At 46.4% G+C, this 26,673-nt stretch overlaps 1 protein-coding gene across 3 annotated transcripts in view; it reads right to left on the bottom strand.

Annotated features, from left to right (window-relative positions):
- The window catches only part of GNB5 (G protein subunit beta 5), a 34,372-nt gene extending 17,969 nt beyond the window's left edge, over positions 1–16,403 (bottom strand). For 2 of the 3 annotated variants that reach the window (XM_055435514.2, XM_088839614.1), the window contains exons 1-3: positions 16,175–16,403; positions 5,369–5,505; positions 1,164–1,205 (exon numbers count right to left, since the gene is read on the bottom strand). In XM_055435514.2, the coding sequence (XP_055291489.1) occupies positions 1,164–1,205; positions 5,369–5,505; positions 16,175–16,286 (291 nt within the window). In that variant the 5' untranslated portion in view covers positions 16,287–16,403. The remainder of the gene's footprint in view (positions 1–1,163; positions 1,206–5,368; positions 5,506–16,174) is intronic. The other variant, XM_088839613.1, reaches the window with a different exon arrangement.
- Positions 16,404–26,673: the final 10,270 nt, after the last annotated feature.

The raw sequence follows: 26,673 nt of genomic DNA on the forward strand, positions 1-26,673 counted from the left end.
CTGGTCTTCTTTCCTGTTATGATCCTCTGTGTTTTTGTGGGGAGACATTGGCCTTGATACTCCTGTCAAGATTCTGCTGTCACTCCCAGTCTAGCAGCCCTCTGGACACCATGAATAGCCTCAGGGTGTCACCAAGGAGGTGAGGTGGCCACTCTCACAACAGGGCATCCAGCCCTTCTGCAGATAGCAGTGACTATGTGTCCTGCCAGGGGCCTCCAGTGGCAACACCACAGCTCCCTAGAAACCAGGCAGCATGTGCTTTCTGCCATGCTAAGGCTTAAATGGAAGGATCCCCACTCCCCTACTCCTGAAGATGCTAAGGAGTGCTGGGAGAGGCACAGTGACATATAGGGAAGCCCTCTGCAAACTGCTATATTGTCATTTTTGTCATTCCCCAGGGGCCTGACCATTTAGGACTTTGCTCTACAAGATGGTTCTTGACCAGACCAACTGCCTATTAGGATATTTAGTTCAATAATGCACAATAAGGATACTGTTGAGACAGACATGGGTTTTCTTTTTCATACAGTGAAAGGGACACTGTCTTTCTAAGTAAATATTGGAGTCCATATTTAATATACAGTACTTGTTATGGTAAATGCCAACACAATGCAGGCACACAAGCTCACCTACACATAGATTATGCCCTTTCCGTTTAATTAACAGTCTAAACTTAGGTCTCATTTGGAGCAGTGCATGTCTATGCCAGACTTGCAAGGGGCTCAGACTCCATGGCACCCCCATGAAGTGCAGTTTAATCCCACTGAAGTCTCAGCTCCCCACCCACCATGGGGTCTAGTGGGAGACAGAGATGGAAGAGAAGACTGGGGATTTGGTATCTCTTCTCATCAATCAGAAGAAAAATCATCAATGCAGTTGCAAGTGTGAATGTGACAAGTTTCTGGGCCACACTCTTTCCTGTTTCCATGTCAGCAGGCTCCATGTTAGCCCTGCATGCTCGTCTCCGGGTCAAGGGCTGGATTTGAGAGGAATGAACGCTACAGTGGGCTGCGGAGCCATCTGAACACAGATGGGCTTTCATGGAGTTTACACTCCCAAGTAGGCTCCTGAGGGGCAGCGCAACCACTCATGCAATGCTTAGAGAGGAAGAGGACAGGACTGGGATTCTGAAGTGCCTCGATCCGCCGAGGACAATGCCTTACCTTGTTAGTGGTGAAGGAATCCCACACGATCACTTTCCCATCCTGGAGGAAAAGAGTAAAGAGTTTACCACACTAGTGATCACCCCTGGGGAGATGGTGGGGAGAGGGGCAGCATAAGGGCGGGGAGAAGAGGTACAAACTGTGACACTGCTAGATGCCAGGGGTTGCGGGTGGGCTGGGATGGGGAGTGGGGAGTTCAGTGTTTAACAGGAAAAGTTTCTGTTTAGGAAAGTGAAAAATTTGGGAGATGGATGAGGGTGAGAGTTGCATAACTGTGTGAGTGTACTGAGTGCCACTGAACTATACAGCTAAATCTGGTTAAAATAGTATGTTTTATATTATGTGACTTTTACCACAATAAAAAACATTTAAAAAAGAGGTACAAACTGTTATATATAAAATAAACTACAAGGATATATTGTGCAACCTACAGAATATAGCCAATATTTGTAATAACTCTAAATGGAGCATACCACCTTTACAAATTGTACATCACTATACTGTACACTTGTAACATATAATAGTGCATATCAACTACACTTCAAGAGAAACAAAACAAAAACAAAAAAGAGTAAACAGTTTAAGGATCGTCAACAAGACTTAACAGGTGAACTGCTCAGAACCGCTTGGAAAACCAGAGCAAGCGTCTGGACAATCAAGACCCTACCATGCACCCTTGAGGAAACAGGAATAGATGGGACTTCACTTCCCAGCCTGGTGCAAGGCTCAGTTCTAAACCCTGCATCCCTTGCATAGATACAATGACAGAAAGCAATGCTCAGACACTTTTTTCCTACCATTTATAAACCAAGCACAAACTGCTGGTAAACTCTCATCACCACCATAACCCAAATGTCAGTGAGTAATATTCAGTTCAGTTCAGTTGCTTAGTCGTGTCCAACTCTTTGCAACCCCATGAACCACAGCACGCCAGGCCTCCCTGTCCATCACCAACTCCTGGAGTTCACTCAAACTCATGTCCATCGAGTCGGTGATGCCATCCAGCCAGATGAGGTAAACCTGAAATGACCTTCTGATGCCTAACAGCCACTGATAGTCTCTGTTTCCTTACCCTCCCCACCAGTCTCTCCTCTCTACCACTCACCTCGGAGTCCACCTCCCCTGTAGGACTGTATAAGAGCCTCACCCCACTCCTTGGTCTCCCTACCCCGTGTGGAAGTTGTGGAGCAGTTTTGAGACCAGTCTGACTTCTCCAGGTGCTCAGGAACATCCCCTACCCTGACATTTCACACCTACCACACCTATGCCACAAACATGGGACTCACACCTATGATGGTGGGGACCCCCGTGGGCAGCTGTTCAGGAAACACAGAGCACTCCCACTTGAGCTCTGGGCTGGCGATGCCATGGACAATGTGGCCGTGTTCACTGCAGCCACTGCTGCAGCCCTCACTGGGGGTGTGGGGACTGGATGATCTCATCTGTATAATACAAACTCACCAGAGATAAACCCACATGAGCCCCAGTCCCTACAGCGTAGTCTCTACCCCCACCCCAGTCACCTGCCCAGAACATGGTGTGCGGGTAGTCCGGGCCCCCAGGCTCCGGCTGGCAGTGGAGAATGGCCGAGTAGATCTCCTCCAGCACATTGGTGGAGGATGTGCAATCCTCAGGGATGGAGAATCTAAAGCCTCTATGGTGGGCTGGATTTTTTATTAATCACTCAAGCCATCTGGAGCCAAATCTGGTGAGTGAGGCGGATGCCACTTAGGGACACCAGCAAGGTCTGATGAACTAAAGTGACACACCGGTTTGCTTCACTTCATCTGATGCTGAGATCATGCTGCGTGGGCCTGAGGAGTCATGGTCAAGGTCAAAGCCGGCAGCTCGGAGTCTTTTAAGACTCCTGAGTACATTGGTTCTTCTAGTCTAACTTCTCCGACTAAAGGCCCAAACACAAAGTTTGGCTGGATTAGATAACAGAGCAGAGAGCTGGGGGTGGGGTGGGGTCTGGAGCTCCTGCTTGCTGGGGTGGGGTAGAGACTCGCTGCATCGCCCAAGTCGGCGCTCCCTTCAGAGGCTTCCTCCAGCGCACAGGTGGCCTGCCTGGCCCCACCACCCACGCACTGTGTGCTCTAGAGACAGAGGCGCCCACGAGGCTAAGGCCAGTCTCAGAATTAAACGCGGTGCCTCCATGAGCACAGAGGTGTACACTAGGGGCCAATGTACCTGGAGAGACTGCTGCTGCTGCTGCTAAGTCGCTTCAGTCGTGTCCGACTCTGTGCGACCCCACAGACGGCAGCCCACCAGGCACCCCCATCCCTGGGATTCTCCAGGCAAGAACACTGGAGTGGGTTGCCATTTCGGAGCTGACCCCAAGCCCCCACCCACGCAGTCAGGCGGATTAATCTCCTGCCTTGTAGGGGAGAAAGGCTGCTCTGAGTCACTCGGAGTCTGTTCCAGGGCCCTTCTGCAGCTCACCACCTTCCTCCCACCTCCACCCGCCTCCAGTCCAGGTGGATGGATGGCGTGAGTCAGCGGTGCTGACGCAGCGCTCCTCCCCTCCCTCCCTCTCTAGTAAGAGCGGTACACAGTGACAGAAACCCAACATATGGTGTTCTTTTAAGGATTAAAAAAAGTCTAAAAGGCTAGGCAGCAACACAGGCATCTGAACAGTCCCTTAGTAAAATGGAACATTTGGGAAAAATAAGCCTAGAAAGAAATGCTCTGAAATAACACCAACTATGACAGGGTGGTAGGAGTAAAAACTGCCCTTTGCTCTCATTTCCAGTAAGATGCATAACTAATAGATTAAAAAGCACGTGCAATGTGACATCCAGATTTGTAGGTAACACAGGAGATTAATAACACCTGTCCTATACTGTTCCGACATGGATATTAGAGCTCATGGATTATTTAGAGTATGTACCTCCCTGGTGGTTCAGATGGTAAAGAACCTGCCTGCAATGCAGGACACCCAGATTAGATCCCTGGGTTGGAAAGATCCCCTGGAGAAGGGAATGGCTACCCACTCCAGTATTCTTGCCTGAACAGAGAAGCCTGATGGGCTATAGTCCATAGGGTTGCAAAGAGTCAAACATGACTGACTGACTAACACGTTCACTTTTTCCCCACAGTTTTAATATTTATAAGGGCTATAAACAAAAATCAAATTTTCCTTTGAAAAAGCTGGACTAAAGGAAGCAGCAGGAGCCAGGGGCTAAACCAGCCAAAAAAATATGACCTCAGTGTGTGGTTCAATGCATGTAACAACAACATAGACATAAAAACCACTAAGCAGTGTAGTCAGCCTCCTGAGAGGCACCTCCTTGTCCAGGCCCGTCCCTCGTGATATCAGAGTTGGTCTGTGGGACCAGTGATATACAGCAGAAGGGAGGGGATGTCACTGCTGAGGCCAGGTCATCAAACACAGCGTGGCTTCTGCTTCGGCCTCCTTCAGTTGCTATGGGAGGCCAGCTACTGCGTCATGAGCAGACCAACGGAGAGGTCCACACAGTGAGGAGCTAAGGCCTCCAGCCAAGAGCCAAGTGAGCGATCCATCTTGGAAATGAACTTCTGCCTTAGCCAAGCTGTCAAATGACTGCATCCCCGACCAATGTATTGACTGGAATCTTGTGAGACACCCTGAGCCAGAACCATCCCACTGAGCTGCCCCTGATTCCTCCCTCTCAGAAACCATGTAAGATACCAAATATCCACTGATTAAGTTGCTAAACTTGGGGGAAATTTGTCATGCAGCAGTTTAATAAGTAATACATAGGACGCAAAATCAATGATGTGACCTATATAAGCTGAATGACAAAAATTATATTTCACAAAATACATAGTTTAAATGTGTTCCTTAAGGTGTAAAAACTGCTAAACCCTTAAGGTGAAAGTAGCCACAGTGGCACTTCACTTATACCCTCAACTTGGGGGAAAAAAAAATCCTAATTTTAAAATGGTTTCCCTTACAAATAAGACCAAGAAATATGCTCAGGAAGAAAAACTTTTGAATGTTTTGTCAAACAGAGTTTATAATATTTTAGTTACTGCCAATTGCAAATCTACCCAAACTAGTTAAGTTCTCAAGCATGCCAGAGAATTCTTAACGAGGTAACTTGCGCCCTTTGGCAAACAGGCAGAGTCATAATGTCCTGAGAGGGTTTCTGAAAAGGATGGCTCCTTCCCTTCAGCTTTACAATCAGAAGCATGCCCACCATCACCCGACAGGTGTGACGTACCTGAGAGGAGCTCACGAGCCTCCTCTTGTCCTTGCACCAGTCCATGCACAGAACCTTGTTCCCGTGGCCTTTGAGGGTCCTTCTGGTCTTCATGACAAACTGCCCCAGGGCCTCCACGCGCTCGGCCACCTGGTGCACTGCAAGGACAAGGTGCACTCAATCCCAGGACCAAGGGCCAGGTCTGAGCCACACGCTGGACAGGGAGGCTGTCAGGGCTCTTCCTCCTGCACCTGACCCTCCTGACTCGACATGCTCTCTCTTTCAGGCTCAGCCCCTAGAGCTCAGCGGGTGAAGAATCCTCCTGCATTGCAGGAGACATAGCAGATGCAGGTTCAATCCCTGGGTCGGGAAGATTCCCCTGGAGGAGGAAACGGCAACCCACTCCAGTATTCTTCACTGGAGAATCCCATGGACAGAGGAGCCTGGCAGGCTACAGTCCAAACGGTCACAGAGAGTTGGAAACAACTGAGCAACTATGCACACACAAAACACAGAAGGTAGAGACATGTTGTCATTTTCTGTGGGTTTAAGACTATGTTTATAACTTATGTAATGTCATGTATCAACTATGGTTCATTAAAAACGACCCTATGTTTTTCAAAGCGCTTGCATCCATATATGCATGTTGAGGGACTGAAGACAGGACTGCCTTCTATCTGCAAAGCTTGACACAGAATTCTCCCACTGAAAGGCCACAGCTCTGCAATGCGGGGGGAGGTAGTGAAGTGAGGTCGCTATTCCCACTGATGGGCGAGGAGACTGAGGCTCACAGAGGTTATCCGGCTAATACCAGTTCATACAACTAACTGGGAGTGAACGAGCGGCTTCTGGCTCTCTCACCTATTCCTTTCCAGTCACAAGGACAAGTGACTTTACAGAAACTGCCCCATCAGATGCCGGGATGTGCATCCACCTGCTCAACAGCAGGCCCTGTGTGTCCTCTCTGGTCCCCCCATGCCTGGCTCAGGCCTGGGACGTGGCTGGTGTCCCTTCCACGTGCTGCTGGAAAGAACGAATTGACCAACCCAGCAAACAGTACCCCATGGATTTACTGAAAACTTACAGTGCCGGCAGAGATCAAGGCAACATTCTACAGGTCTGAACACATGATGTGCAGGAGGTATGTATACCAGGAAGATGCTCCAAAAATCAATCCTTCAGGGGCTAGGACCACAGCCTTTTTCGTGAGGCTTAGGGAGAGCTTTTGAGGGGCTTTTAGAAATGCAGTCAACTGACGAGTCAAGTTCACGTGAAAGAGCAGAAAGGGCCCCAGAAACCATCCAGTCCATCCAGTCATTGAGTGGGGTAGGGGAATCACATGGCATATGCCCCTCATGCAGTGCCTCCCCCTTTCAGGTTAGAGGCTGTGCCCGGGTTCCTAACCTCATCTCTGTTGCTCTTTCCTCCACACCTCTCAGTTGGGCCTTTTTTCAGGCAGGTGGGGAGGAGAGAAGGGGGCATTCTAAGCCCGGGGTCAGCCCCAGGGAAGATGCAGGGTCTTGGTACAGACAAAGCATCAGGGGTGGAGAGAGACAAGGCACCGGCCCCTTCCTCCCTCACTGGGGAAGCGCCCACCTCTCTCGCAGGAAGCCCGACTGAGGGGCTGACTCTGCAGTAAGCCTTGTGCCAACAGTGCCCCTATCCTGGGAAACCCTTCCTTCTTCCCTCCCCCTTCCCTTCCTTCTCTCTAAACACTTCTGTGTGTATTTCCCCAAAACAAGGAACTTTCTTACATAACTACTGTATAATGATCTGTCGGAGAACAGACACAACCTATGTCTAATCTATAGACCTTACTGAGACGTTCTCCATTGTCCCAACAACATCTCTATAGCAAAAGAAAACCTAAGATCACATGTTGCATTCAGTGGTCCTTTTCTTTTGTCTCCCGTGATTTTGTTCCCCAGCTGGGCTTGTCTGATGCTTCTTCCAAATGAGCTTTGGGTAAAGGACACTGGCAGGATCACTGCAGACCAGAGATGAGTCCTCCCCATGCATCTGTCCCAGCAGGAGGCATCTGCTGTCTGCTAGTCCAACCCCAGCAGTGCTTACTCTGATCATCTGGTCAAGGTGGCATCTGCCACGGTTCTCCACTGTACAGTTACCACCGTGCCTTCTGTCACGAGAAAGTACTTTGTGGGGATGTACTCTGAGAGCAGATACATATGATGTTACCCCTCAGACTCGAATACCCCACTTTTAATATCCATTAATGATTATTATGACGGTGACTTTTCTAAATCATTCCTTCTGCAGTTTTCAGTTGGCCTTCTAGTATACAGAGCAAGGTTCCCTCTCCCGTAGTGTATTTATTCACATTAGTAGGGAACTCATGGATTCTCACTTAATTCAAGAGGTTATAATCCTTTGCTACTATTTATTTTGATGCCCAACTGGGCCCTGATTTGCTCAGTGGGAGCCCCATCAAGCAGGCTCTGGAGACCTTCCCACACAACCCCATCATCCTCTGAGAGCATCTTCTGGCAGGCTCATGTCCCTCCCCATGCCCTGGCCCCAGAAGCAGCCATTTCTCCAAGAAGTCTTGGTTTCTTTTAGTTGTCCCATATTTTACGATAAAAGAAAAGCGGACACAGGTTAAAAGTCTTTGAAAACCCAAGCTGTTAAAAGTGCTTGCTAAACGATAAAATGCTACATGAACAGGCAATTAATACACCATCACTTCTGCTAAAACACTGCATTTTTTATTGCCACAAACAGCACATTAGTCTTTTATGGCAATGTTCTTCACAAAAACATACTGAATGCAATTTGAAAACAGACTGAAGTTTTCTATTTTTTTACAAGCCTTTTACACAAGCTTGCACCAGAGCTGTGAGCATATCCTAGTTAGTATTTCACTTTGAAACTTCATATCTGTACTTGCTTCCCTCAGTTCAGCATTAGGGCAAGCCTAGCCATTTAATGTCCCTCTTACCAAAAAAGAACTCACCAACCAAAATAGGGTCTCCTTACATAACATGAATTTGAACACACCCCAACTTATTAATTATTTTTTCTCATGACATTTTCTCTTCCTATACACAGATTCACTCCCAACCCACTCTATCCTGCTTCTATCTGCCAAATCTCACATTCACTAAATTCGAGTTTAAAAAAAATTTTTTTAATGAAATTAAAAACAAAAACAAAAACCTGGAAATGAGCTGCATATGTCCTGTAAATCATTTGTGGGAGCTTGGTTCAGGGCAGATGGGGTTTCTCCTTTGCCTTCTGATGAACTACCCCTTCAGGATTTAACTTTTTCTTTAAAAACAAAAAAGGAAATGATGAAGACAACCAGCTGGTTTCCATAATAAGAACTTTTAGAATATAATGATAACCTGTGAAGAAATTCCACTAGAAGGTAAGTGGCAGGAGGATGGGGTGCCTTCTGCTTGGATCTCCTTGGAGCATGCACTGGAGCAGAGCTGTCAGGAGCCTGGGCTCTGGGTCACAGCCCCGTGCAGCTGCTCCACTTCCATGAGCAGAGATTCACTTTCCTGCAACCTCATTTTCCTCATGGGGCTGTTGGCAAGACTATTCCAGTCCGGCACAAAGGAAGCACGCTCTAAAATCTCCTTGAAAACGAACACTGTGAAATCAATTATAAATATAGAATATAAGTTTAAAGATGGGTGAGAGGTCTTAAACAGGAAAACAGAATTATTTTTTAAATGATCTTGATTAACTTCCTAAATTTTGCACCAATATACAATTTCTGTGATGGCCACAAGTTGGTAGAAGATGAAAGGAATCAAGCAAGAAAACTTAACCAAAGCTAATTTGTAAAAACTCATTCTGTCTCTACCCCAAGGCAAAATGGGGTGGGATGTATACAAAACCCTCAAACACCTGAATGGAAGGAAAACATTTACAACTACTTACCTCACTTATGTTTGTAAGAGATTTTTTAATTGCCCCCAAACCATAAATAGGGCTTCCCTGGTGGCTCACATGGTAAAGAATCTGCCTGCAATGCAGGAGACATGGGTTTGATCCCTGGGTCAAGAAGATCCCCTGAAGAAGGAAACGGTAACCCACTCCAATATTGTTGCCTGGAAAATCCCATGGACAGAGAAGCCTGGCGGGCTATATACTATTTATGGCGTTACAAGAGAGTCAGATATGACTTAGCGACTAAACAACAACAAAACCCATAAATTCAGTTCAGTTCAGTTCAGTTCAGTCACTCAGTCGTGTCCGACTCTCCGCGACCCCATGAATCACAGCACGCCAGGCCTCCCTGTCCATCACACGCTAAGGGTTAAATGTCGAGGGTCTCTGTACTTGCTGGCATCTGGATTTCTTGGTTCATTCCTATGTAATTTCAAGGCCCCTTTCCACATGGCCTCTCTATGACCCCATTATCTCTCCAGCATGGTCACTAAAGTTTTTCCGTGGCAGCTCAGGATGAATGTAAAAGCTAAAGCTACAATGTGTAAGGTTAGGCGTGAAACTGACACAGTATCACTTTCACTGAATTGCATTGGCTAAAGCAATAAAAAAAAATCAATAGGTAGGGGACTACACAAGGCTATGAATCCCAAGAGGTATGAAATTTTTGAAGGACAATCAAAGGAATAAGTGAGTGAGTGAAAGTCACTCAGTCATGTCCGACTCTTTGCAACCCCATCAACATACAGTCCATGGAATTCTTCAGGCCAGAATACTGGAGTGGGTAACTATTCCCTTATCCAGGGGATCTTCCCAACCAAAGGATCAAACCCAGGTCTCCTGCATTGCAGGTGGATTCTTTACCAGTTGAGCCACCAGGGAAGCCCAAGAATACTGGAGTGGGTAACCTATCTCTTCTCCAGCAGATCTTTCAGAAAATCAAACTGGGTCAATTTTGACCCAGGAATCAAACTGGGGTCTTGTGTATTGCAGACAGATTCTTTATCAGCTGAGTTATCAAAGAAATAGTCTTCAACAATTCATCCTCTCACTCCTAATAGCTTACAGTCAACACACAACCAAAACCCATAAATTAGCCACAGACAAAAAACCTACTCTGAAATCCTGAATTAAAAGTTGGAAGGGTTAAATTATGGTAGAGCCTTTATGATGGAATAATATGTGATTTTAAATCATACTTTTAAATACTGACATTAAAAAGAACTATAAAAATGATACAAGGGGCTAGTCAATTCATTGGGTTAAATTAAAACTAGGCTCAAACAGAAAACAAACTCAAACTATACCTGGTACAATTCCAAGCATGCTTATAAATACATGCACAAAAGTGAAAACATAAGCTATAAAACACAACAAGATGTTAAACGTGGTTACCTCTGGGTGGTGGGCTTATGGATGAGGTGTTTTTCTATGTTTCTGAATATGCTACAGTGGCATGAGCTTATTATGACAGTATTCTAGCAAGAGGAAGGGTTGAGGAAATGAAAGGCAACTTTGCTTTCTGCTCCTTCTGACATAGTAAGCCACACACACAAGAGCCAGAAGCAGATTACTCTGCTGGGAAACTCACTTTTTTAAGACTCAGTACACATAGCATATTTCCTTAGAACATGGAAAAAGTCAATCAATAAATTTGCTTCAGACTAATCCAGGAAATGGCAACCCACTCCAGTGTTCTTGCCTGGAGAATCCCAGGGACAGGGGAGCCTGGTGGGCTGACGTCTATGGGGTTGCACAGTCGGACACGACTGAAGTACTTAGCAGCAGCAGCAGTAGCAACACCAGAACATCAGAGTAGTCCAAGGCTCCAGCCATACAGCTTTTGAGAATAAAACCTTTCACAATGTTATATTTAGAACAGATAGAAAAGTGAATAGCATTGGGTGATAAACCCTGTGGTTTCCCATATTTTGTCTGGATTTGTACCTAGAGATGTTACATAAGTCTCTTTTTTTGAGTTACTCTGTTCCTAGACAAAAATAGAACCTTCCCTTAAGGGGCTGGAAACCTGCATGGAACCCCCACACAGGCCCAGGAGACCTTCACACATGTAGGCTGAAACGAACACAGCCTCCCTCCTGCTGTCTGCTTTCAGCCTTTCTTCCAGATCATTTGTCACTTTAATTTCAAATTAAGAACTCTTTAGAGTTGAACTCTCTCCTTTTTTCCCCCTTGATCTTAACTCTCATTCCAGCATTCATTTTTGATTACAAAAGCAGTAAATACACCAGTGGGCATAAAGTTAAGAGTACCACTGCATCCCCCTCTACTCCCCTCTCTGGAGATAGCATCTCCCACGTATCCTGCCACACATTTAATGCATATACAAGCATCTCTTGTTTAAGCTAATAAGACCATGTTGGGCATTTTGGTTTACTTCATATTGACAACTTTCAAATACACACAGACTTAGTTTCTTTTCCCCTTTTTAAAGTGAATCTCAGCTTTCTGAGAGATGGTCTAGCATGGTGAGAAGAAGAGCTACTAGGAGCCTGGTGTCTACTCTCCATATGCTCTGAGAGTAGCTGGATAACCTCTGGGAAAGCCCTAAACCTTCGGCTGCTTCTTCATTCACAAGGAAAGAGGAGAGGGATGCTGGGAGGGGAAGAAAACTTTTTGTGCTTGAAGACTGAGGCTGAAGCAGGTGACCCCTGTAGTTTTAAGAGTTGTGTGATAGCCACACCCCCCAAAGATGTTCACATACCTAATTCCCAGAACCTGTGACTATGCTAGCTTCTGTGGCAAAAGGGACTTTGATGACGTGATGAAGTTAGGGATCTTGAAATGGGAAGAGTATCCTGGATCATACAGCGGGGTCCAATGTAATTAATAACAAGGGTTCTTGTAAGAGGGAGACAAGGGGTCAAAGTCAAAGAAAGAGATGTGATGACAGAAGCGGAGTTGGAGTTATGTGGATCCACAAGCCAAGGCATGCAGGCAACCTCTAGAAGCTGGAAAGACAAGGAATAGACTCTGCCACAAAGCCTCAGAAGGAACGCAGCCCTTCTGACCACTTTTAGACTTCTCACCTCCAGAACTGGTAAGAGAATAAATTTATGTTGTCTGTGTTTATGGAAATTTGTACAAAAGCAACATGAAAGTAATACAAGTTGTCACCTCATGGTTCTAATATGCCTGAGAATCAAGTGAGGAAGCACCTTCTCAGGGGGGAAGGTAATCAGAAGGTCATGAGAAGGTAATGAAGGTGATGATGGGGAGAAGCAGGAGGGGCTGAAGGAGTGAGGGGAAAGGCAGGGCAGCGGCACAGGGCCCGGGGCTGTGGAGTTTGAGGTAGGCTGGCTTCCCCTTAGGTCACCCATAAGAACCACTTTCTATAGTTAAGAGTTGGTCCAGGATTTGACCTGGGGATGAGGGTCCAACAGTATGGATGCTGGTCTGAGGGTCAAAGGGAAGGCAGTTGAAGAACTGAATCTGTAACAGACCTTTGGGGCTTTATTGTTACTTATTTTTATTTTATACTGTACTATATCCACCTCATGCGACGAGTTGACTCACTGGAAAAGACTCTGATGCTGGGAAAGGTTGGGGGTGGGAGGAGAAGGGGATGACCAAGAATGAGATGGCTGGATGGCATCACCGACTCTGTGGACATGAGTTTGAGTGAACTCCGGGAGTTGGTGATGGACAGGGAGGCCTGGCATGCTGTGATTCATGGGGTCACAGAGTCGGACACGACTGAGCGACTGAACTGAACTGAACTGTACTATATTCCATTTACAGTGTTGTGTTTGTTTCAGGTGTATAGCAAAGTGATACAGTCATATATATATATGAATTAACAAAAGCAGTTCCCATCTTTTGATGGGGTGCTCATGGTTTATAACATAAATGGCATTATTTTGAGAGAGGGATAACTTAGGTATGGCATTGGGTTTTTTTTCTTTTTGCAGCCTGAGGCAGTTGTAAAATAACTTAATGTAGCTTTTTACAACTGTGTATTCTACAGTATTTTTTCTTTTGGTGAAATTTTAACTGTTAATGTTTTTGGCATTGTGCTTTGTACCATTTATTAAATAAAAATTAAAAAAAAAAAGAACTGAATCTGGAATTAAGTTCAATTTCCTCCAAGTTTATGTTTTGTTGTGTTGACTTTTTTAAGGCAAGAATTTGGGCAAGGCAGAGCAAACAGAAAGCTGACCAACTGTTGCAGTTTGCCCAGGACTGAAAGTCTTCCCAGAATGCATGGCTTTCCATTTTATAAAATCAAGAGTCCCAGGTGCACAAAGATGACTTGGTCACCTTGGCTTATGGCTTAAAGACCCTTCCCAGACCAGGACAGGGACTACAGGGCCACCTATAACAACACCAAAACACCAAAACACACACACTCAGGAAGAGGTGGAGAGAATGGAAGTGGGAAGAGCCCAGCAACCCCAGATCAAGGAGATCTCTAAGGGAGAGACTGCGGTCAGAGGAGCTGTGCTGTGATTCCAGGGGGCTTTGATGCAGTGAGGGGCCAGTGTCTGATGAGGGTCACCCTTGTGGATCCTGAAGATGCCAGGGATGGGACAGGGCTTAGAGTCAAAAGGAGGACTTGAGCCATGTGCCAAAGTCCTCAAGAAAGGAGAGTGCCTGGCTGGGAGGTCGGGAGACAGTAGAACAGAGGTAAGGGGAAGAGGGAGGTCAGGTGAATGCTCAGAGCCTCAATGGAGCAAGGGCTTAACACGAGAATGCAGAGAAGTGGTCCAGAAGCTGCAGAGGGAATAAACGGGACCCTGGCCACATGACTTCTGATCTTTTCTACTCAAAAATTCTGCCATATACTGGTGGGGATAAATCCTTCTGCTGTGGGTTCATGATTTGACCCCGGTTTCTGATAGCCCTGTATTTTGGGCAGGACAGGGGTTCCCTGTTGAAAAGCTGCATTGTAACCATCTCTCTGCCTCAGGCAATTTACCAGATTCACAGAAAAGGCTGAAAATTTCCCAGTGGGCAGCCTGTAACTGTTGAGGAAAAGAGTTTCTAGAGAATGCCCTCTGCACTGAGCACTAAGGTATTTGGTAAAACAAACAAACAAACAACAACAACAATAAAACAAATTGAAGTGAGACTGGGCTGGAATCCTCGACTCACTAGCTGGGATCATTTGGCAAATCTCTCACCTCTCTATGCCTCAGTTTCCTTATCTGTAAAATGGAGACATCAGGTGACCCAGAGGCACTAACACCATGCTCGGAGCATCATCACTATTGTCTGTGGAGCGGAGGAATTTGCAAAGGGAAATGGGACAGACCCATCAGCCATTCCCTACTCCTCTAATAACAGAAACCAACTTTGTTTGGGGATGGCAGCCTGCCCAGCTTAGTTCCTTTCTCAGCCTCCCTTGCTGTAGCCATATGACCTAGCTCTGGCCAATGAAGTACAAAGAGAAACATGTTGGGGAAAAAGGAGATTTTTGAAAAAAACTTTTGCCTTCCTGAAAAGAAGGAGAAACAGAGGCTGGTGCCCACATTCCCCCTTCTTCCTGCCCTGGATACGAAAGTGATGTCTGATGCTGTGGCAGTTATATCATAATCACAGGGCAAACACGAGTGCCTTAAGTAGTGGAAAGAAAAGAAGCATGGGTTCCTGATGACACACTGGGCACTTAATCAAAGCAGGCGATTGTCTACCCTGATTCTTGTTAAGAAAAGTAACTCCCAGTTTACTTAATTACTTTGTTTGGGGATTACAGCTAATTGTAACTGAATATATTTCTAAAAGATAAAGGGGCTCAGCTTGCCTATTTAAAGGAGGCCCCTACAAAGGCACAACATGTTTGAGATTCAGGTCATCTGCTTCTATCAAGAGGTTTGTCAAAGAAAGGAATCAGGTGCTAAAGCACCTAACACTAACCTCATTCTTTTTTTCCAAATAGGATTTCGGCAGGGTGGTACCAAAATGGCAGGAGCACAATGTTTTGGTGTGCCTGAGGGTACCTTGGGAAGGTCAGCAAAGAGGAGCTGCCACCCTCAGGGCTGAACAAGAAGCAGATAAAGCCACTTTCCCAAGCTTGGCCTTAGCCCAAGCCCTGCTAGGGATAAACCATCCGACAGAGTAAAGGGAAGTTGATTCTGACAGGAGTCATGTCACCGGGCTATTTAATTGCTCACTGATAAAAATCACAGAGCTAGTTCTGCATTATGGTCGTGAGTAATAACGTAAATTTATTTAAGACTGCTGCTCCTCTTTTATGCCAACCACACCGCATCCAAACAAAAGCATCTTGAACAGCCTCAAATGAACGAAATGTTTGCATATGGTAAGCTCCTCTGCTTCCTTTCTCTATTTCTATCCTCAGATTGGAAAAGTGAGATTTTAAATCAGAGTCTGGTTCCTTACAAAAGCAAAACTGAGAAAAGACAACAGTGATGGAGAAAGTAAAATGATAACCAAAAAAAAAAAAACCACCCCAAACCAAACCCCAAACCAGGAGTTTCCCCTAGGCCGTGTCCACAAGAGCTCGGGGCGCTTGCCTCCCCTGACAACCCCCCACACCCCGCTCTGCTTGGGAACGGCAAGAATGAGATCAGCTTGCTTCGCCCAGGCAGGTGATGACGGTAAGCGGTCCCGCGGTCCCTCGTCAGGAGGACAGCGGCCAGGAGCTGCTCCGCCCAGAGGCGGGCTGGCCTCCGCCAGCGGGCGGGGGGCTCTGGGAGGTGCTGGGAGCCCGCGAGGGGCCGGCTCGGGCCCCCCACGAGCGCATCCGGGGGGTCGGGCTGCGTCTCGAGTGGCGCCGGGGCGCCGGGCCCTCCGCCAGGGCGGTGGCGCGGGCCTGACTCCGGGTCCAGGCCGCCGCCTCCATCCTGCCCTCCCCGCGGGCCCGCCCCGCCGGTCTCCTTCCCACCGCCCGCCTCCCGGCGCGCAGCCCGCGCCGCGGCCCGCACTCACACTCCACGTCGTGCAGCTTGGCCCGCTCCTCCTCCAGTTTGCCCTTGAGGCTCTCGGCCTCGCTCTTGAGCGACGCCAGCGTCTCGTTCTCATGCAGCCCGTCGGCTGCCATCTTCGCGCGGGGACGCGGCGGGAGGGAAGCGGGGATGCGAGTTAGCGGGCGGCGGAGGCCGGGCCGGCTCGCGGGCGCCCAGCCCCACCGGCGCAGCTCCAGCCGCCGCCCCGAGCGCGCCCCGCCCTCCGGCGCTGACGCCGCCGCCGAGAGCCCGGCTGCCGAGGCCGGGCCTCCTCCCTCCCCGCGGGCCGCACGCACGGAGCCACCTCCGCGCCCCCGCGCCCCCGCGCTGTGCCCCCGGCGAGGCTAATGTTAGCGCACATCCTGCTGACACGCAGGAACGTTGTACCCATTTTGCCGGTGGAAAAACCAAGGCTCGGAAGTGATAACGCGACTTGCTGAAGGATGCGCACTTAGTGAAGGCCAGGCTGGGATTCCAACCGAGGACTGCTCCTGCTCCTGGGAGTTTGGCGAAGTCCCAGTGGAAGAGCCCTTCCTCCCACCTCCCCTGTTTGGGACTGAATAAACGTTTAGGTGTGCCTGAGGGTACCATGCTTGATACACGTTTGGTCCACATGTGGAATGACTGGACAGAGACATTTGGATGTCTCACGTCTCCCCTATTTGGGACCCAGTGGCTTCTGACTGAAGAGAGTGGATGAGAGAGAAGAGGGCGAAGGGGCCTGGCTTACGCCAAGGGTACTCTCTGATCCCCGGTATTTCTAATGCTCCCCAGGACGAACTGAAAACTTTCCTCGTTTATTGACTTAATGGCATAAAGCGAAGAAGAACTAAAGAGCTTCTTGATGAAAGTGAAAGAAGAGAGTGAAAAAGTTGGCTTAAAGCTCAACATTCAAAAACTAAGATCGTGGCATCAGGTCCCATCACTTCTGACAAATAGATGGGGAAACAGTGGAAACAGTGGCAGACTTTATTTTGGGGGGCTCCAAAATCACTGCAGATGGTGACTGCAGCCATGAAATTAAAAGACACTCCTTGGAAGAAAAGTTATGACCAACATAGACAGCATATTAAAAAGCAGAGACATTACTTTTCCAACATCTAGTCAAGGCTATGGTTTTTCCAGTGGTCATGTATGGATGTGAGAGTTGGACTATAAAGAAAGCTGAGTGCTGAAGAATTGCTGCTTTTGAACTGTGGTGTCGGAGAAGACTCTTGAGAGTCCCTTGGACTGCAAGGAGATCCAACCAGTCCATCCTAAAGGAGATCAGTCCTGAATATTCATTGGAAGGACTGACACTGAAGCTGAAACTCCAATACTTTGGCCACCTGATATGAAGAACCGACACATTTGAAAAGACCCTGATGCTGGGAAAGATTGAAGGCAGGAGGAGAAGGGGACGATAGAGGATGAGATGGTTGGATGGCATTACCAACTCAATGGACATGCGTTTGAGTAAACTCCGGGAGTTGGTAATGGACAGGGAGGCCTGACTGCAGTCCATGGGGTCACAAATAGTTGGATACGACTGAGCAATTGAACTGAACTGAATTGATACAAAAATAAAGCTAGTTCTGGCTTCTGAAAAGCTCTGGGGTCTTTGCCCGTTCTTGGTTTTGCTCTTCTCTTCTTCACTAGAGAATCAAGTCCCTGTCCTGGAGGGCAGTCTAAGGAAGTGATGATGGGATCAGGGACCCACAAGGACCCAGACTCAGGGCTTCTGAGCCCCTGATCAGTGATCTCAGACTGGTCACTTATGATGGGTCACTCCACCTTAGAATGAAGGGTTGCTGCAGTTCCCTCAAGGAAGCAAATGAGTGACTTTGTGGTAGACTCAAGCATCTGTGCTTTTCAGTCCCTTTGTGTCAGGCACCGTTCCAGTGCTTTACATTAGTAACTCACAACAGTCACCCTGAATGGGCACTGTTGTCACCTCCGTTTTACAAATGAGGCACAGAAAAGTGATATGATTTGCTTGGTTCACTCTCCCAGAAACAATTTCAGAGTTCTTAGAGCAAAATATTAAGAACACAGGCTCTGTCTACATTCCACTGCCTGGGGGTGAATCCTAGTTGTGCTCTTTGGCCTCGAGTGGCTTACTCAGTTTCTCTGTGTCTCAGGCTCCTCATCTGTAAATGGGGAGAACACCTTCCTCATAGAATCCTCATAAGGAGTGATTGCATAGAGCATTCAGAGCAAAGCGTGGCACACAGTTATGTGCTCCTTTTTATTATGAAGGCTGCCTGGTACATGTGAGCAATTAATGGGAAGTATGAGACACTGGGTCATGGGGACACCTCTCACAAGGCCATCTCAGAAGGCCTGGGAAAAGCAGCATCCTCGTATCACCTCTTCAGGACCTCATGGCCCACTGTGGGATATGTGTGCCTGTCTCAGGGTCTGCGTGTTCGTGAAGACCTGGGGGTGAGTGGAGCTTCATACTGGAGTGTGCCCTCTTTTGAAGGTCCTGTGTAAAATAACCCCCAAACATCCTCCAATCTAGGGAATTTACCATCTGGAGAGGAAGCCAAGGAATGCTTTAATGTCTGGCAAGGTTTGCAAGGGCTTCCCTCATAGCTCAGTTGGTAAAGAATCCGCCTGCAATGCAGGAGACCTCAGTTGGATTCCTGAATCGGGAAGATCCCCTAGAGAAGGGAAAGGCTACCCACTCCAGTATTCTGGCCTGGAGAATTCCGTGGACTGTATAGTCCATGGGGTTGCAAAGAGTGGACGTGACTTTCACTTTCAAAGTTTGCTAAGTGCCTTCCTTTAATTTGCTATGCACTGCTTTTTTAAAGTGTAAGTCAGAAAAGTTATCTGCTACATTTCAGCAGTGGTGGAGTTAAAGGGTTGCCCCATCCATTAAAAGTACCCACTGGGGGCTGTGTCTGTTGCTGCTGCTGCTAAGTCACTTCAGTCGTGTCCAACTCTGTGTGACCCCATAGACAGAAGCCCACCAGGCTCCCCCTTCCCTGGGATTCTCCAGGCAAGAACACTGGAGTGGGTTGCCATTTCCTTCTCCAATGTGTGAAAGTGAAAGTGAAGTCACTCAGTCGTGTCCGACCCTTAGCGACCCCACGGACTGCAGCCTACCAGGCTCCTCCATCAATGGGATTTTCTAGGCAAGAGTACAGGAGTGGCTTATCATTGCCTTCTCCGGGGGGCTGTATCTACACAATCCCAAACACCCAGATTAAAATTTAGCTGTTAGTCATTTGGAGCTCTCCACAGTCAAAAGAATCTGTCTGAATATTTGGGAACCTTCCAAGTGCTCATGGTGGAGCAGATGACAATCCTTTAAAGAACATCTCCAGGCAGGGTTCTGACCTGGGAACAATCTGTGATGCTACAGAGGATCCCATCTGGGATTCTGGGCTCCTTCTGTCCACAGGTAACATTGTTTCAAGTAGAGAAAGATTAACACATAGTACTGCTCCAGGGTTAGGGTTAGGGCAACCCACTCCAGTGTTCTTGCCTGGAGAATCCCAGGGATGGGGGAGCCTGGTGGGCTTCCGTCTATGGGGTCACACAGAGTCGGACATGACTGAAGTGACTTAGCAGCAGCAGCAGCAGCAACTGCTCCAGGATGGTAGGGCCATCAGAAAGCAGGTTTAAGAACTGAATGTCCTCAGCTTGCAGTGTGCAGATCCGAGTTTAGAACAAAATGTGCTGCAGGTAGAAGCCCATCACAATGAACCTGAATCCTGTGACATCAGGATTACTATACTGTACCAAACCCTGTGTGCCCCTTAGGCTGCTTATTTGCCATTTGCTTTACAGGAGTAATTTTTAAAAATGTGTCCACTGTTAGGAGTTATAATGGGACCAAAAGGATGAATACGGTTTTCCCTTCAGTTGGATAAAATGTGAAAGTTAATCTTTCCCCACTTAGCTAAGTGTCTTGGTTTTTGTTTTCTCATTGTGTCTGTGATGGAGATTTCCTACTGAGCCTGTGGGGAAGTGTGCTTTAACACTTGTGACCAGGTGGGGGCTCCACTGAGCTGCCTTGCTGAGCTGCTGCTGCTGCTGCTAAGTCACTTCAGTCGTGTCCGACTCTGTGCGACCCCATAGATGGCAGCCCACCAGGCTCCCCCGTCCCTGGGATTCTCCAGGCAAGAACACTGGAGCACAGCTTTGCAAATCCTCTGAGACAGGACTCATTCCTAGCGCCTCAGCCAGACTGTCGACATTGCTGCTACAGGATCTGAAGCCTGTGCAAAGCCATCTCTGGTGAAGATTGATTTGTATACTCTGAAAAGTACCAGATTTTTGTTCAGTCCCTACCCTGGCTGAAGGCTTAGGTCCAAGGAACTGTTTTCCTTGAGCTTGATTTTGCTCATAACTGAGGCCCTATGTGCTTCAGTCTTCAACAGAGCTGTTCCTAGGGACAGCTGGCACAAAGCCTTTGGGAAGGTGCTCCCTGGCTGTTTATTTACCAGAGTCCCTTTTAGCTTGCTTGTTTGCCAAGCCAACTAGGAGAGGACAGAAGAAAAAAGCATTAGCTCTAAAAAATAATAAGCTAAAACATTTATTGAGCACTTTCTCTGCTGAGTATTATTTTAAACACTTTATAAAATAATCTCATTCTTCTTCCTCCCCAAACCCTGAGATAGATGCCACTCTTGTTGTTTTCTGATGGGAAAACAGATCTCCTGGCAGAGCTGGAGAGGCCACAAGCACAAGGCCCCTGAGGAACATAACTGGGAGTTGAAGCCATCAGACACCAAAGCTCACCTCCTAAGCCATCACACTGTACTGTCTCACTCAGCCTGGGTGTGATGCAAATGTTCGTGTGTGTACACTGATTCTATGGAATCCACCAGTCACAGGACCCTCACATTAGACATTATTTAAAGACAGGTAATGGCTTAAATGTTTTTTTTAAAAAGTGGCACTTACAATTTCTGCACATAGTGAACAGTAGTTGAGCTGTTCAGATTTCTTGAAAACTGGTCTCAGAGCCCGTTGTTTGAAGCATCTGTCACAGGAGCCAAATACGTTAACTAAAAAGGTCTGATCCATATTCTAGGCCAGCTGACGCTGGAAAAGAGGGAGAGAAAAAAAGGGAGGTGTGTGTATGAGAAAAGTTTCAGAAATTAAGAAACAACCTTTAACAAGCTCTTTAGTCTTATTTCTCTGATTTCTTGGGCATTTCATAGCAACTGAAAGTATTTTGAAACAGTCTTAAATATTTTATAATGGTCTGCAATTTTTTCCTTTCTACTGTTTGTTCATAAAAGAAATTTTATATTAGATTTTAATAAACTTTGTATTAACATAGTAGTTAGCATAGATGTAAAATCAACTTCTTGAGCTGAAAGTAGAACAGAGAGCAGAGAGTTAGATAAAGTGACTTGTTAGACAAAGCATGCATCACCCTCCCATGCAACTTCTATTTTCTTTCTTTCTTTTTTTTCTTCCTTTCTTGTTTTCTTGGCCATACATGTGGCATATGGGATCTTAATACCCCACCCAGGGATCAAACCCTCACCCCCTGCATTGGAACCACATAGTCTTAACCACTGGACCACAAGGGAATTCCACAATACATGTTTTTGTTGACTTTTTTTAAAAAACAAAGAAAAAGAGATAGAAAAGGGGGAAGGGATATGTGCTGATGTATGAGAAAAGTCAATGGAAACAGCTTTTTAAAACCTCAACTTGGGACTTCCTTGGTGGTCCAGTGGTTGAAGCTCTGCTCTTCCACTGCAGGGGACTTGGGTTCGATTCCTGGTTGGGGAACTAGGATCCTGCATACCATGAGGTGTGGCAAAAAAAAAATCAACTTATCTTCCTGTTATCATGGTAGTTGCTTAGACCTGTACATGCAAATAAAGTCTATGCAGTTAATTTGTAACTTTCAATTTATTACAACATGCTGGGTCAACACCAGCTCATTTATTTAATCAGTAAGAAAGTGTACATCATGAGAAATGCTGGGCTGGAAGAAGCACAAGCTGGAATCAAGATTGCCGGGAGAAATATCAATAACCTCAGATATGCAGATGACACCACCCTTATGGCAGAAAGTGGAGGAACTCAAAAGCCTCTTGATGAAAGTGAAAGAGGAGAGTGGAAAAGTTGGCTTGAAGCTCAACATTCAGAAAACTAAGATCATGGCATCTGGTCCCATCACTTCATGGGAAATAGATGGAAAAACAGTGGAAACAGTGTCAGACTTTATTTTTTTGGGCTCCCAAATCACTGCGGATGCTATTTGCAGCCATGAAATTAAAAGACGCTTACTCTTTGGAAAGAAAGTTATGACCAGCCTAGATAGCATATTAAAAAGCAGAGACATTACTTTGCCAACAAAGGTCCGTCTAGTTAAGGCTATGGTTTTTCCCGTGGTCATGTATGGATGTGAGAGTTGGACTGTGAAGAAAGCTGATCACTGAAGAACTGATGCTTTTGAACTGTGGTATTGGAGAAGAGTCTTGAGAGTCCCTTGGACTGCAAGGAGATCCAAACAGTCCATTCTAAAGGAGATCTGTCCTGGGTGTTCATTGGAAGGACTGATGCTAAAGCTGAAACTCCAATGCTTTGGCCACCTCATGCGAAGAGTTGACTCACTGGAAAAGGCTCTGATGCTGGGAGGGATTGGGGGCAGGAGGAGAAGGGGACAACAGAGAATGCGATGGCTGGATGGCATCACCGACTCAATGGACATGCGTTTGAGTGAAGTCTGGGAGTTGGTGATGGACAGTGAGGCCTCGTGTGCTGTGATTCATCGGGTCGCAAAGAGTCGGACATGATTGAGCGACTGAACTGAACTGAAAGTGTCAGACAATAGATTTTCTGAACAGACATGGACACAATTGATCTTTGCAGTACAGTATTTTAATCCTCTGGGGCCTTACAATGTTGTTGTTTAGACTGTAGGTCGTGTCAACTCTTTTGTGACTCCATGGACTGTAGCCCGCCAGGCTCCTCTGTCATGGGATTTCCCAGGCAAGAATACTGGAGTGGGTTGTCATTCGCTTCTCCAGGGGATCTTCCCAACCCAGGGATCGAACCCACATCTCCTGCATTGCCAGGTGGATTCTTTACCACTGAGTCACCAGGGAAGCCCCTTGTAGTGGATTCTGTAATTTAAAACTTAAAAATATTCCTCCCCTCCAGATGAACTTTTGGAGTAAAGATTAAGAGTCAGAAAACCTGGAGCCTGACCCCAACCAAGTAAATATGGTGTTGGTTCCCTGTAAGGAACACACCTCATTTATGAAACATTTGCCAGTCACAGATCCAGGAGTCACTGCCTGTCCACCCAGAAGTCAACAGACAGGCCCAAGTCACCAAAGGGGGGGCAACCTTGAGGAAACAAGCATTTGTGCTAAAGGGTAGGGTTCTGGCTGACCCAATCCTGGCCCCACTACTTGGGCAAGTGACTTCACCTCTCTGCATCTTTGCTCATCGGTCAAATGGGGATCTTAGAATCTGCCATCATGGGGGTGTCCGGGGAATTATGAGAGATAGCACATGAAGTATTTAGCTCAAGGCTGGAATACAGTGAGTGCTCCATGGATGTGTTGCTGCCCTGTGAGTGGCTACAACAGCAGAAGTGTGGCCGCAGGGGAAAGGAGGGGAGTGGGGATGAGGCTGGAGATGAGGAAAAAGCAGGGAGGAGTCTATGGCCACAGTTTAGACGGGATGAGACCCTGTACTAAGGCAGTGCTGTGGGGTGGGTTTGGACCATGCTTCCAAAGGAGAGGGAACTGGACTTGGTGGTGTTTGGGGAAGCGGGGAGGGAGATGTCTAGGATGTCTCTTAGGTTTCTGTTGGAAGGCTGAGGGGTCGGGGCGCCTCTGTTGGAGAATGAGGACCAGGGGGTGAAGCTGGGAGGGGACAGCCATCGTAGCCACACCAATTTAATACCTGTTCCAAAGGGTGGGCCCTGTCAAGGTTCAAAGAAGAAATCCCCTGAGTATAAAGAGCTTTGGGGACACTAGCCTGAATGTTTGAACAGAGTCCAAATTGAGAGGGATGCATTTGTGGGGCAGGTGGCAGTGGGGACACCACGGGTGTCGGGGGGTGTCTACCATGCAGGGGTCACCATGGGGCTGGGGAGAGGCCAGGGAACTCGAGTTGAAGTGGACTCCCACAGCCAAGAGGTGGCTGCAGAGTTCTTGAGGTCACTAAGAAACAAAGGAGTAGAAGACGGTCCCCTAAGGACGAGGGATCTGAAGGGAATCAGCTACTGACCACCGCAGAGTGCTGGCCCTGACCTCTCACAGCCACGCAGGGAGGGAAGCAGGACATCTGTGTTACCACAAGGGAGATACTGAGGGATTAACAAGGGCAAGGTCAGTGATGGAGCCTGAATCTGTATGCAGAGGAAGTCCACGACCCTTACCACAGAGCCAGCACCATCAAGCTGTTCTGCTTTGTCACAAAAAGAGTTAAAGAATGGGAAAGGGCCTGCCCGCCAGGGACTGGCCTCTGGTGGGGGCCTCATAATGCTGCCCCCGCCTCCCCCACCCCCCGCCATTGCCCAAACCTGCCAAGGTGGCCAGTCACAAGGTCGTGCTCAGGACTCCAAGTAATAGCATTAGGAAGGTGAGCCATGGGTTTTCAGCAGGGAGTGACGTCATTCAAGTGGATTATTCCAGCATTTGCACTTCTGCAAGTAGGTCAGAGAGTGTACAGCAGGAAAATCAATTAGGTTAGGAGACTGTTATCAAATACTGGAGAAGAGGAAATAAGCTCTGGACAGAGTATTAGCTGCAGGAGTGGAAGGTGAGAGGAACCCGAGGAACCAAGTGCAGAAGGAACAGAAGGATGACTAGGAATTATGGGAGATCGACTCCCACCAAGAGAGAAGTAGAAAAACTGCCACACAGAAAGACAAATGTCATATGGTATCACTTATATGTGGAATCTTTTTTTTTTTTAAAGGAACAGACAAACTTATTTATAAAACAGAAGCAGAGTCATGGATATAGAAAATAAACTTATGGTTACCAGGGGATGGAAGGGAAGGATACATTGGAAGATTGGGATTGACATGTACACACTACCATATATAAAATAGATAATGAATAAGTACCTACTGTATAGCACAGGGAACTCAGTACTCTGTGATGATCTATAGGGGAAAGAATCTAAAGAAAGAGTGAGTATATGTATGTGTATAACTGATTTGCTTTGCTGTACACTTGAAACTGACACAAAATTATAAATTAGCTATACTCCAATAAAAAATTTTAAAAATTGCCAATATTCCAAATCTGGATAGAGATTTTTCCCATACTGAATTTTATATTTTTTTTCACATTATAGGAGATGTACATGTTCATTATACATAATTGGAAATAGAAGGACATGAAGAAGGACAATCTGTCATCTACATGCCCTGTCCTAACAAGTAACTGACCTCTGTTAGCATTTTATGTTTTATTCTAGTATCTCCATAGGCATCTATGAGTATGCATTAAAAAAATTGGAATTATATGCCATATACAATTTTGAACTTTAGTTTTTTGCTTAATAGTGTTTTCATCTTCGCATGTCATTGCATAATCTTGGAAAACACCGATTTTTAAATGGAGACCACAAGTCTTGAGTCGTATCAACCGTAAATCATATTGTATAGCTAGCATTTAAATCTGGTTTGTTGAACATGAGCAAGTGACAAAGTAAACTTGGAAGATTATAGCATTTTAAAACTCTAAATGTTATATATGCTCATTGTAGAAAATTTAGAAAAATCAGAAAGGTTTAAGGAAGAAAACAATCACCCATAATCCCATTGCCCAGAGAGACTCCATTTCACATTTTAGCTATGCAGGAATAGGTTTTTAGGACCAGGGGTCATACTGTTCGTGTGCACTCTTTACATCCTGGTATTTTCCATTTAGTTTTTATAACATGGGCTAAATTTAATTTTAGTACAGTCTATTGTACTTATTGAAAATAATCATTTGTATGATGAGGGAACTTTTCACAGCTAGAGCAAAAGCTTCAGTGGGCACTTTGACAAGAAAAAAATAAAAATTTACCCTATTTTAACAAATTCTGACATGAGATTTCTCTGCAGTAGGAGTTACCTAACCCTAAGCCAAGCACAAAATTTCTCTGAAATGTTTCTCTTAAATACACAGTTCCAAAAATTTTTTACCAAGTCGCCTACTACTCCATGATTATTTTTTTAAAAGTCAGTGCCAAGGATAGAAAGTCAAAAGTGAAAGTTCCCATTACCTGCCCTACACTCAATTCCCTGAATTTGGAGGCTATTCTTCCAGAGTTTTCTGATGCCATAGATAAAGCTTTGTTAGTTACATAAATGGAACTGTTAGCCACTTGCTTTTTTACCTTATTCTGTTACTGCTTACAGAGCTATCTGTTTTTTGGTAGTAGCTTTCAGTTCATTTCAGTTCAGTTCAGTCACTCAGTTGTGTCTGACTCTTTGCGACCCCATGAATCATACTATGGAGTGATGGAGGATCACAGTTTAATAAGCCAACATCCTACTGTAGGATATAT

This window comes from Moschus berezovskii, chromosome 9 (assembly GCF_049115385.1).
Source record: "Moschus berezovskii isolate FMDL1 chromosome 9, NW_MosBer_1.0, whole genome shotgun sequence".
NCBI classification, from domain to species: Eukaryota; Metazoa; Chordata; class Mammalia; order Artiodactyla; family Moschidae; genus Moschus; species Moschus berezovskii.